Below are 12,405 nucleotides of genomic sequence, written 5' to 3' on the forward strand. Positions count from 1 at the left end.
AATAGGGTCTTCAGCTCCTGCACCCAACAGGGGAGCCAGTCACGCCCTCAGCACAATGGCCAGGCAAGTCCCGGGATGGGCTGTTCACCCAACCCATGGACTCCAGATCCTGTGCCAGCCTGGGAAAGGGACAAAGGAGAAGGAAGTTTTCTGGGAAGCATGAGAGAGTGAAGGAGAGGTTCATAGAGTATGCACCCAGCTGCCCTCCCTTTCAGCTTTGCCTTACGGGAAAGGGAATGTGCGTGCTCTGGACGTGAGCCTGTGTGTGCACAGCATCTGGGTGTCTGACTCTATGTGGTGGTGTGTGCGCTGAGTGCACACAACAAGTGGTGTGGGAGTGGGAAGAACAGTGTGTATTTGTGTACAAGTGTCAATGGAGACCTAAGACCACACTGAGAAATACCATAGTGTTTTGCTGGTTTTTTGGTTTTGTTTGTTTCAGTATAGCACACATTCCATAAAGTACTTATAGCTAAAGTATACAACTCAATGAACTGCTACACACTTCCATGTCCATATAACTAAAACCCAGATCAAGATATGGAATATTTCCAACACCCCATAAAGTCCGTTGTACTCCTTCCTAGTCAGTAACCCCCTCAAGACCCCAGGGGTAGCTACTTCTATAACCAAAAATGAGCTTTACCTCTTCTTAACTTTTAAATAAATGGAATGATACAACATTTACTCTTTTGTGTCTGGCTTCTTTCCTTCATCATCCCGTCCTTGTCATTGTAATACTGTTCATTCTTGTCTATTGCTGAATTATATTCCATTATATGAATATACAATTTATTTATATACTCAATGAATGATGGACATTTGGGTTTTTCCTCAATTTCTAGAGCTACTATGGATGAAGCTACTATGAATATTCATATACAGGTTTTTGGGTAGACATATGCACTCATTTCTCTTGGGCATATCCTAGGAATGGAATGGCTAGGTCATAGAATCATAGAATGGTCATACGTGTGGCTTTAGTAGATGCAGCCAAACCATCTTCCAAAGTGTTTATACCTGTGTATGGTCCCACCAACAATGTATAAGTGTTCCAGTTTTTCCACATCCTCACCAACACTTAGTATTGTCAGTCTTTTTAATTTTAGCCATTCTGCTGTCTATGCAGAGGTATCTCATTGTGGTTTTAATTTGCATTTGCCTGGTAAGCAATAATGTTAAGCATTTTTTGAAGTTTTCATTGGCCTTTTGTGAAGTATCTGTTCAAATTTTTACAGAAATACAATGTCTACAGAACTAGATGATTAACAAAAAGAGAGAGTTGAGCAGAATCGTCTTGAAACACTTAGCAATACACACAACAACCCAGCAATCAGCCATTTCCACAACTGCAAATTAGTTGCTCTAATTAGAAAATTAATTGTACCAAGTCAAATAGGTGCATGACTGAATTTTTCATTTGGAACCAAGTATTTGGATATCACAGAGACCCCCAACTTAGATACAGCAGGGAGAAGGGAATGCAGACAAGTATCAAGAAGTAGCCTCAGCCCAAAAGCTTTCCTTGCTCAACTCACTAACTGCTTTTCCTTCCATTACAGAATACCAACAGTGATCAACCCCTGAATTGCCTCGGTAAGCTCAGATCCAGCTTTCCTTTCTGTCTAGCTCATCCTCTGATTTTCAGTCAGTTACCAAGTAGGTACTAAGCCCCTCTGGTGTGCCCCTTACCACCACCACCAAGTGCTAAATGCCATCCACCCATCCATCCATCACTCAACAGATAGTTATTGAGCACCTATAATTTCCAAACAGGAAACCTAAAACTCCAAGAGCAGTGGCTCTCCAACTCATACTTTCAGTTAATCATTCTCACATTCATTCAACAAATATGTGAGTGCTGCCATGTGCCAGGCCCTGGGCTGGGAGCTGGGTTATAGCAATAAATAAGGCAGCAGACCAAATTCTTACCATCATGGAGTTGACAGTCTAATCATACTGCCAAGGAACAAGTTGGGCAAAGATGGTTTCAATGGTAGGAAAGAAAATGGCAGTGTTTCTCCTATTTACATGAGAAAAATAATAGTAGATAGGATGCCCCCAAATTTAAAACTTTTTTTCCCTATTATTTTCTTAACCATTGCCTGTTAGCCTGCTAGATCAGCAAAACAAATGAGCAAGCAACAAATTAATTTGAACAGATCAGTAAGAGAATGGTCAATCCCACTTATTTTAAGAGTGTTTATTTCATGATTCAAGGTCACACATTTATAATGATCACAAATGATGTCATCTTCAGCAAGTGAAATGGTGCCCAATTTGTACTTTGGAATTTAATATATTAAAAGACCATGGTGTCCCCCAAGGAGCACCATGGCTTTCAAGTGCTCCACCATCTAGGTAAACCCAAGAGCTATCAAACCAGAAAACAAGTTAGGTTTGCTACAGATGCCGTCAAGAGAAGGAGATCAGGGCCATTCATGCAGCCAGGAACAGTGTCCTGGGTCAGGTGAACCTTGACAGGGGCTCTGAAAGATGAGCAAACTATTAAAAAAAAAAAAAACAGAAGAGAATGAGGAGGGCCTCAGTGGTGGAGGGAATAGCATGAGCAGAAACTCAGAGGTAAGAGTTAATGCAGATCGTGCCAGGACCAGGGAGTGAACCTACCCGTCTGGATCTGAGTGTGGGATAGCTAGCAGTAGAAAACCCATTCGTCTGGCAAGGGGCCAAGTTCCATTGGCTTCGAAAGCCCAGAGAAGAGTGTGGTCCAGATATGGAAGTCACTGGAAGCCCTGGTATGCTCTCAAGCCAACAGGATGAAAGCATTAGTTTAGGAAGCTCTGTCTAGCAGCCGTGTGCAGGACAGTTTGGAAGAAGGAATGAAGGCAGGCAGGAAGACCGGTCATAGCTCAGTGGGACTGTTTGGTGTGAAGAAATAAACCATGCAAGCCCATCCCTTCATGATGAGAGACAGAAGACCCTCCCTGAGAACATCTGGGAGGCAGAGACATTGGTCCCCAGACACAGAAAATTCATCAAGGGGCTCCCAATAACTCATTCACCCTTGAAGAAAGGTCAACCTCATGTCCCAGAGGAGCACTGGGGTGGACTGGCTTGTAGTAGGTGCTCAATAAATAAATCATGAATTAATGAATGAGCAAAATGTCACCATGTTCATGGCTCCAGAAGAGAGGATAGTACTGCAGATAGGCTGCCAACTTCAAAACAGTATCAGCCAACATTAGCAATGGCCAACTTTGTGCCAGGTGCTGGTAATTTAGAAGCAGTATGACTTCTGGCCCCATCTCCAGTGTCTGGGCTCTGTGTCTAAGGTTGAAACACTCCCTTCTGAGGAAACACAGAATTTCCCATGCTTTTCCTTATCAACAGTTTAAATGATATCAGCACTTATTGGACACCAGTCTGGGGCCACACGCTAGTCTCTGCTTTTGGTAAGTGGAGAAAAGGCATAAAGACAGACACATACAAGACATGATTTGAGGTGGAATCAAATGAGACCTGTAAGAAAGATGGAAGGGATGTGCATAAGAGAACAGAGAAAAGAGCAATGCATTTATTCTTCAACAACTATTTGTTGAGTATCTGCTGTGAGCCAGACACTGTTGGAGACCCTGGGGATAAAGGAAATCAAGGTAAGTCAGGAAATCAGGGAAGTGACAAATGATGATATGATGAAGGGGTACCTGCCTGAGGACTCGAGACCCTCCCAGGGCAGATGCAGATCAGACTGAACAGGGGTGAAACATCCTAGAACAGGCTAAGCCAAGAGTAGGGGGGAGTGGCATAGGGTGCGTGAAAGGCGCTTGAGCCAAACTTGAGCGACGAATAGGCCTGGGCTAGTGAAAGAAGGCAGGTAACCACGTGCTGAGGAAGCTGAAGCTAGTCTACAAGAATAACCCACCCCCCGAGCCCCCAGCACTGATCAAAACTCACCCCAAAGCATTCCTGGGTCTCGGTGCCCACTCGCCAGCCAAAGGGTGGGAAGGATGTGTCCTTGGCAGGGGCAAGTCTCCAGGTGCCAGCAGCCTCAGACAGGCTGGCCTCGGGCTCACTGGCTACAGCTCTTCCCCTCTGCCTCACGTCTCATTACAGATATCGCCCACCTGTGCAAACACCGCACCCCCCTGGAGACCTTCAGAAGGGTGGGTGTCCCCATCATCATAGCAGTGCTGATCCTGGCCACCATCGTCGTCGTGGCTGTCCTCAGTAAGTGGCAGCTCCCTCCTCACCTCCATCCCCCTCCCCACCCTTGCTTCTCAGCAAGTGGCAGCCCCGACCCCACCCTAACCCCAACCACCCTCAACCCCCTCCCCACCTTCACCTCAGAGCCCACCCCACCTCCACCCTCCCACCCCAGTAGAGTCATGGGCAGATGATCTGCATAATGTTTTGCAGAGAAAACCTGTACCCACGTGTATCCACCCCCTTCTTCCAAGAGTGACAGCGGGAGGCGAACCCGGCCCCCACCTGCCCCAGATGATTCTCTCCTATAGTTAGAGCGCAGCTGCATATATTACAAGCCCACGCAGGCAATTTGCATAGGCAGCCATGCCCCTGCCTCCTCCTTCGCATCTCAGGCAGATCCCGAGCTGCATGGATCTGTGCAGCCCCCATGGGCTGGGGGATTGGGGGGCACTTCTGCCTGCCAGAAGGGGATGAAGACAGAGGGAGTCAGGGAAGAGCACCCAGGCAGTGGCCATCCCACCCACTGCACCTTCGGCTCTGCCATCCCTGTCTCCATCAAGGCCAGTGCCGCCGCCCACACTGATGGGGTGGGGAGGGGAAGGTGCTGACGTCCCAACCTGTGAGCAGCGGTCTCCAGTCCCTTTCAGCCCTCACATCCCATGGCTGACTCCTTGCCTTCATCCCCCACGGTGTCCAAGGCAGGGGCTCCTGTAAGTCACTCAACCTCTCTTCACCTCAGTCCCCTCATCTGTAAAGCATCCTGCCTCCCTCAGAGACATTAGGAGATCTTGTGAGATCACGTGTGTAGGATCCCTGCAGAAAAGCCAGGCTGTGCAAATGTGGGTGTCTCCAAGCAGCGGGCAGAGATTTGCCAACCAGGCAGGGAAAACTGGCCTTATGGGAGCCTGTGCAAGTAACCTTGGTGGCATTTCCAACTGGCAGCAGCCAAAGCCTCGTCAGAGGCCACTCGGAGATCTTCTGGTCCAAACCTTGTTGCACACCTGAGGACAGAGTCTGCGAAAGGAAGTGTGCAGTCAGGGACAGAGCTGGAACAGGACCCAGTTATTGTATTGAGGGATTCAGGTCCATTTCCATCTCACAGCAGATCCACTACATAAACACCCAGATCCCTGAGAACTCTGGATTGGGGTGAGACGCAGATAGCTCCAAATCATCTCCACTTGACCTTGGGCTGGCCCACTGCAGTGCTGGTTTTGCAGAGGCTTCAGTAGGTTTGCCATCCTGAGCCCGCTTTATTCAGTTGACTGTTAAAGTGATCTTGTTTTCCCTGAGCTATGCCCAGACACAGCGGAGAGAGAAGAGGCCAAATTCCTTCAGGAGAAGCCAGGCCGGGCACTCGTGCATGATTTAGATGTGGCTCTCCCTATCCCAGGGTCTGCAATCAGAGGAGGGAACCCAAGCCCCCATCCCTGGCTAGGCCCCCTCAGCCCTTTGCCTTCTGGAGTCTCAGGTTGTGACGGTGAGACCTGGCCTTGATGCAGGAGGCTGAGGTGACCCTGCCTTGTCCTGGTTCCTGATCATGAACTAACTCAGAAGGTCTGGGAATTATCTGGCCTGCTCCTTCTGCCTTGCTTCCCTAGAACCAGAAGCATTGGGTGCAACAGATCCCATCTGGAGCTCCTTCAGGGAAGGCATGAAGAGGTGGCAGAGAGTGCAGGCTTTGGAGTTACAGCCTGACTCAGATCCAGGCTCTACCACTTACTGCTGCTCGGCCTTAGGAGATTAGCCCTGACCCTCTTAGCCGCAGTTACCATGTTGGTGATACAAGGAAATAGATAATGGCACCTGCTCCTAAGAGTGTTGTCAGGATTACCTGAGGAGGTGAACGGACAGCACTCAGCCTGGGGGTGGTGGGGCCTATGTTACCCCTATACCAGCGCCTTCAGGCCCAGCAGGGAGTGGTGCCCGACTGGAGAGGGGAGCCGAGGCCAAGCCAGAGTTCAATGAGGGTCTTTGGCTGTGAATCATAACCAAGGAAAATTTTTGAAATATCTGTGCCCTGAGGATTAAAAAAAAAAAAAAAAAAAAAAAAGACCTGCTCCCATCAGTCTAAGATGGCAAAGGAGCAACAGAGTTTGAAGGCAGCTGGCAGGAAAAATACATCAACTTCTTAATGTCTCTTTCAACCCCAGATACAAACCCTAACTCTAGATCTGTACTTGATAGTTCTGAGTCTCTTCCACAGCTACAAGCTTCACTAAATGTCCTAACAACACTTGGAGGTGGGTATCATCATCCCATTGTATAGATGGGCAAATTGAGGCCCAGGAAGGGGAAGTGATTAGTCTGAGGTCTCACAGGAACAGGCCGAGCCAGGACTCAGAACTGGTACTTCCAGGTCGAGCCTTCTGTATCCTCCGTTACATGCATTATCACATTTGACTCTTCAGCCTTCTTGTAGGTATAGGGCAGGTGTTATTATCTCCACTTCGTGGATAATAAAAATGCTCCTAAGTAGCAGAGGTGGGCCTGGAACCCAGACCTGCCTGTCTCCAACCCAGCACTCTGCTCAGGAAAGCAGAATCCCCACCCTGCCACCCTGCCCTGGAGCTGCCTACCAGCCCTCAGCCCTCTCTGCTCCCTCCCTGCACTTGTCTTCCAGTCACGGTGGTCCTGAACCAATACTACTTCGTCTGCGGGCAGCCCCTCCACTTCATCCCCAGGGCGCAGCTGTGTGACGGCCAGCAGGACTGCGCCTCGGGGGAGGACGAGCAGCACTGCGTCAAGAGCTTCCCCCATGGGCCCCCGGTGGGAGGTGAGTCCAGGGGCTGAGGGACAAGGACACAGAAGGAAGTCAGCACAGGACCCCTCAGTCCACTGGGTACCATCTGCCAACTCACTTGTCAGTTTTCATACCCATTGTGAGGACCACGTCTTGCTTACCTTTGGATTCCTAGTACTTAACTCATTGCAAACACGTGGCAAATATTTGCTGGACAAACGTGGACCAGAGGTGATAGGAAATCACAGTTGAGCCTGCCCTCTTCCTGCTGTGCCTGGGTAGCATTGAGGCAGAGGGCTGGGTTGAAAGAATTTGGGGAGTTCCCTCCTTTCTAGGAATCTGTTATTCAGGATAACTCAAAACGAGCCTCCATCAATCAGGCGTAGCCCAATGGGAAAGCTTCCACTGATGCTGAAAGTGTTGGTGCTCTGTGCTGCGTCCCAGTTCCAGGCTTGGGCTGTGCTCATGATGAGCTCTGAGGGGGGTGGGCCTGAGGGGCCCCTGCCCTCCTGCTGACCAGGGCTCCTCCCCCCTAGTCCGCCTCTCCAAGGACCGATCCACCCTGCAGGTGCTGGACCCGGCTACGGGGGCTTGGGCCTCCGCCTGTTTCGACAACTTCACGGAAGCTCTGGCCAAGACAGCCTGTGGGCAGATGGGCTATGACAGGTACCTAGCTCGACCCTGGACCCTCGGCTTCACCTCTCCTTCTTCCTTCCTCTGTCCCCCTTCTTCCTCCTTGCCTTCCTCCCTTCCTCATTCTTTCCTGAAAATATAGACATTGAAATCTGACAGACCCACTTTTGAATCCCAGCACTTTGACTTTCAAGCACATGAAACTACATCTCCTGAGCCTCAGTTTCCTAAGAGTTTGTTGGGGAAGCTAAAGCCACCTCAAAGGATGATTCTGAGATCCCTGTGGGAGAACGTGTCACCCCTCCCTCCACCCCAACAGTTGTAACATACTTCCAGCTCTTTTGCAATCTTCTCCTTTCCTTTTTTCTTCAATCCTCTCTCTTTCCTGGCTTTGCAAGAAGCTGTTCATGGCTTGGAATTCAAAAGTCTTACTCACTTACTCCCAGTCCCGTTAGTTAAAAGCTAGTTTAAACAGATCTGATTTCACTGGGACCCCTTAAGCAATGCCAGCTCTCTCAGTAAATTCCAAAAGCAGCTCCAAATCTGAAGCAGATGAAAAGGTATATAATTATAATAAGAGTAATTAGCATGATATATTTATATTCATTTGAGCTTGGCAGAAAACCAAAAATGTAGCTATTATTATATCTATATTAAATATAGACTCAGAGAAGGTAAGTAGCTTGCTTGTTGCTTGAGTCATGGCTGGGAGGTAGAGGACTGGAATTTTGCCCAAGACCCCCTAATTCCCGGGCACCAACAGTTCTAGCAGCTTCTCTGTTTCTAACTTGGGTAATTCTCTCTTCTCATGGAGCTTCATCTATAAAGGGAGGGGAGAGGATGGTGAGACAATTCTCTCTCAGAATGTCTAACTGCCCAGGATGGAAAAGTCTACATGTTCAGTTTCAGAGTGGGACAATCTCCCCGGGGCAGGCCCCGGACTTCAGGATTCTAAGAAACTCGACCCCGAGACCAGAAAGAAATGAGAAATACTAGGCAGACATCATCAATCAATCACAGCATTCTCCCATAGCCTCGAGGTCCTTTGTCAGTAAATGCTCCGGCAGCCATTACTAATGGAGCGAGTGGATTTGGAGAGGACGCCCCGGCCACCTTCATTTTCGAGGAGAGCTGGGAAGGCATGCCAACACCCGCTGGCCAACTGCAGTGTCAGCTGAACCCAGTCAGCAGTTTGATTATGAAACCCGGTGTCTCCAGGGGTTCTTAAGGTGATAGGCTCCTGGAATTTCTATCCATCCAGAGCTTGCTAAGGCACCAGGTCACCTGGCCCTTGGGCTCTACAAAATCAAAGCTCAGCAGAATGTAATTGGTGAGTGGAGGTTATCTTTCCCACGAAGGTCCATTTCTGCCATTGTCCCTCCTTCTATTGGATCTCAGATTTCTCGACTTTTTCTTCCTCCACCAAGATTAGAGGACTATCTTGTCCTAGACAACAAAAACCAGAGATGGTTCAGGGTGCAAGGGGCCCTCGGGATCATCTGGTCCACCATTGTTTTACAGAAGAGGAAACCGAGGCCTAATCAAACCCCAAGAAGGAATGTGACCTACCCAAAGTCACACTCAAGTTAGTATCAGAGACTAGACAAGAGCCTAGGACTCAAAAGCTCTTAATACAACATGCAGCTCTGCCAGACTCCAGTCTTTCTAGGTCCAGTGCCTGGGTCCAGCCGATAGTACCAGCATTTCTGGCTGGGAATGTGAGAACATGCCAGTCAGCCAGTGCCACGGACTGACCCCAGCCCTAAGCACAGAACTTGTGCTAGCATGATTGGGTGGCAGGGAGGAGAACAATTCCGAAGAAGCAGATTCAGTAAAGGAACAATCAGAGAGTTGGGATTAATCAGGGAAGACTTCCAGGAGGAGGGAAGATTTAAACCCAAGACTTGAAAGAAGGCAAGCATGGATTAACAGCAAGAAAGAGGAAGATGGCCCAAGTGGGAGACACCTGGCTTCTTATGAAGACCAATCCAGTCCTGCCTGTCTCCAAGGGAGCCATAAAAATATGCCAACTACCAAATTCAGACCAACTGCCTTATTTGCAGAACTGAGTGTCTGCATTCCAGTTCCCTCCAAGGTGACGGGAGGATGGGGCACTAACCTGGGTCCCTTCATCTCCTTGTCTCCCCTGCTAGGAACCAGGAGAGACTTCTGGGACAGAGTTTGGGTGCCACTTGAAATAGGGACAGAGCTGGGAGTTAAGGAAGGGGATCCCCAACATTTCTCCAGAGCTCTGAGTCCTGGGATGCCAAAGGAATGTCCTTTATCAGCTAAGAAAGCAGGGACCACCCTCACTGAGAGAGATCTCCTCCCTCCGTCCACTCCCCACTGCACATTTCCTGCCGCCTTCTCTCCTGAGCATGGGGCTTCCTCTCCCCCATCTTGTTCTAATCTCCTGCCCCAACTCACAACTCTGTCTCCCTCCCAGCGTGAGCAGCAAACCCACCTTCAGAGCCGTGGAGATTGGCCCAGGCCAGGAGCTGGAGGTCGTTGAAATCACAGAACACGGCCAGGAGCTTCGGGTGCAGAACTCAAGTGGGTAAGTGAGAGGAGACCTCCTTCTGGCTTACAAAAGGCCATCATGTGGCACCTGCTCCATGGCTCCAGCTCACCCCTAAGTAGACTGGCAGCAAGGGGTCGTGAGCCAGGCCACAAGAAGAACTCCCAGCCAGGCAGCTCGCAAAATACCGAGAGAGAGAATCCACATTTCTGAGAGGTTTTCTGCACTGACTTTAATTTTAATGCAATGGGCAGCTGTCCAACAGGGCTGGACAAAGTGCTCTGTTTCATCCCAAGTCATGAGGAGAGAGAAGGTGACATTTCCTCAGTCCAAATAATAAAATCAAATTTTTCTCCTACTGCCTTAGGTTCCCCAAGAAATCTGATGGGCAAGATTCCCATCGCCAATTGGTCCTTCCTGGCTACTTACCCAGGCCCGAGGAATCCCTCTCCACATTCCCAACCCTCCATGTCCTTTGAGAGTGGCCCATCCCTATGCCTCACCGCCCTGCACTAGAGCAGAGTGACATCTGTCACTCTGCAACCAAGCGGCTCAGAGCAGATGCTGGCTTCTTAGCATTCGGCGAGGTTGCTGAGGGCTGCTTATTTTTCAAAGAGTAAAACTGGAAAAGGACAGGGATGGTAACAAAATGATGGCTTTCCTGGGATTCCATCGAAATCCTGTTCTTCCTTTCGGAGAAACCGCAGGGCAGCAGGCTCGGTTCCAGGCTCTGCTCCCTTCCATCCCCAGCTGCCAGGACCTGAGCTGGGCTCTGACCCTGCCAGGACCCAGCACCTCACAGGTGCCCAGCAGTGGGGGAGTCAGGCAGCATCGAACTGAGTTGAACGGAACTGAGTGTGAACTAAGGCTCTATGCAGCCCCTACTGTGCTGGTTCCACATCTCCCAGGAGGTTGGGAGGGGACTTGAGTGCAGTTGTGCCAGAAGACCCGAGTCCCTGCCTCCCAACCAAGGGAGAAGCAGAGAGCACAGGGCCCTGGTGTCTCTTCCAGGCGCTGTCTCTCTGGCTCCCTGGTTTCCCTGCACTGCCTTGGTGAGTACCCCTCCATCTCCACAGGTTTGGGCCCTCAGAGCAAGGGAGGAAGATGTCATTCATCCTCATTCCTAAATCTCTCAGATGCTGAGCCTCACTCTGTTTTGGCCCAACCTCACTTCTTTGGGACCTGGGCTCCTTCGAGTGGTTGGTGTGAAGAATGCCCTCCTACCATCTGCACACAGCCCCCAACCCAAGCAGAGGCCTGGGAGAGAGTCCTGGAAAGCCAGAGCTGGGTGCTTTCTCTCCCAGCCCTGCTCAGGGGCCACCTAGACCTCCTTAGTCACACAGTTTTCCAAGATCAGATTGGCCACATTAGGTAGTTAGAATATGGCTAACACTGTCAGGTGCTGGTTAGAAATAGAAAATACCAGACAAGTAAAAGAATTGGCCGCAATCCCCAAGGAGCTTTTGACTGTGTGGAGAGAGGCAAGGCAGCAGGTGGGAAGTGCCAGCTGAGCACTAGTCATGGTTGACGTGCTGCACAGAGCCCGGGCTGGGGTCAGGAGACCTGGGCACCATCCACTGACTTCCCGTGGGACTTTTGACAACCCATCTAGTTCTCTCTGAGTCCCAAAGAAGTCAACAGTGGGAGAGTCAAAACACCCAGTGAGGATCTCAGGCAGCCATTCTAGTGCTAACAGAGGTGATCAGAAGAGAAAAAAAAACATGTGGCCGAGACTCCTCCTATCCACCTTGTGGGAGAAGTGGAGCTGAGTGGAACCAAGAAAGGTGGACAGAAATTGGAAAGCCTAAGAGGAGAGTAAGATCGTCATCACTTCCTTTGCAGTTTAGCAGTGTATACGCTTCCCTGTTGGATGTTAAGAATCTTATTCATCATTGCGTGACCCCTTATGTAGAGCTCTGACACATGATGGCCAGTGAGTGAATGAATGAATGAATGAATACATGAATGAATGACCACATCATCTGACCTTCACTGAGCTGCACTGAAGACACCAACAGGCATAAGAAACAGATCCTCCCTTGAGGAGCCTTCAATCTCACTGAGAAGACAGCACCGAAACAATAATGAAAGGCTAATAACACCCAGGGAAGCCCACAGAAATTCCAAGAGGTGGTGCCTAGGCTAAATGCTGAAGAACAAATTTGGAGGCTGCTGGAGGGAAGGACCATGTCGGTCTTCCTGTCTTATCACCGTTCTATTCCCGGCACTGTCCCTGAGATGCAGTAGGCACTCACTACAAATTTGTCAAATTAGTTAATGATTTAGGTAAACAGGAGAGAAGAGAGTGTCTCAGGGAGGAGGGCTCCCTTGGGCAAAAGCAGAA

At 49.6% G+C, this 12,405-nt stretch overlaps 2 protein-coding genes across 2 annotated transcripts in view; one reads left to right on the forward strand and one right to left on the reverse strand.

Annotated features, from left to right (window-relative positions):
* SMIM35 (small integral membrane protein 35) overlaps window positions 1-4,918 on the reverse strand; it is an 83,916-nt gene extending 78,998 nt beyond the window's left edge. The window contains exon 1 of the mRNA XM_037841610.1: window positions 4,785-4,918. Coding sequence (XP_037697538.1) covers window positions 4,785-4,848 — 64 coding nt within the window. The 5' untranslated portion in view covers window positions 4,849-4,918. The remainder of the gene's footprint in view (window positions 1-4,784) is intronic.
* TMPRSS4 (transmembrane serine protease 4) overlaps window positions 1-12,405 on the forward strand; it is a 33,430-nt gene that overhangs the window by 14,767 nt on the left and 6,258 nt on the right. The window contains exons 2-7 of the mRNA XM_037841611.1: window positions 1,563-1,596; window positions 4,075-4,188; window positions 6,791-6,943; window positions 7,447-7,576; window positions 9,990-10,100; window positions 11,073-11,113. Of these exons, the coding sequence (XP_037697539.1) occupies window positions 1,563-1,596; window positions 4,075-4,188; window positions 6,791-6,943; window positions 7,447-7,576; window positions 9,990-10,100; window positions 11,073-11,113 (583 nt within the window). The remainder of the gene's footprint in view (window positions 1-1,562; window positions 1,597-4,074; window positions 4,189-6,790; window positions 6,944-7,446; window positions 7,577-9,989; window positions 10,101-11,072; window positions 11,114-12,405) is intronic.

The sequence above is a fragment of the Choloepus didactylus genome, chromosome 6 (genome assembly GCF_015220235.1).
Source record: "Choloepus didactylus isolate mChoDid1 chromosome 6, mChoDid1.pri, whole genome shotgun sequence".
Lineage (NCBI taxonomy): Eukaryota > Metazoa > Chordata > Mammalia > Pilosa > Megalonychidae > Choloepus > Choloepus didactylus.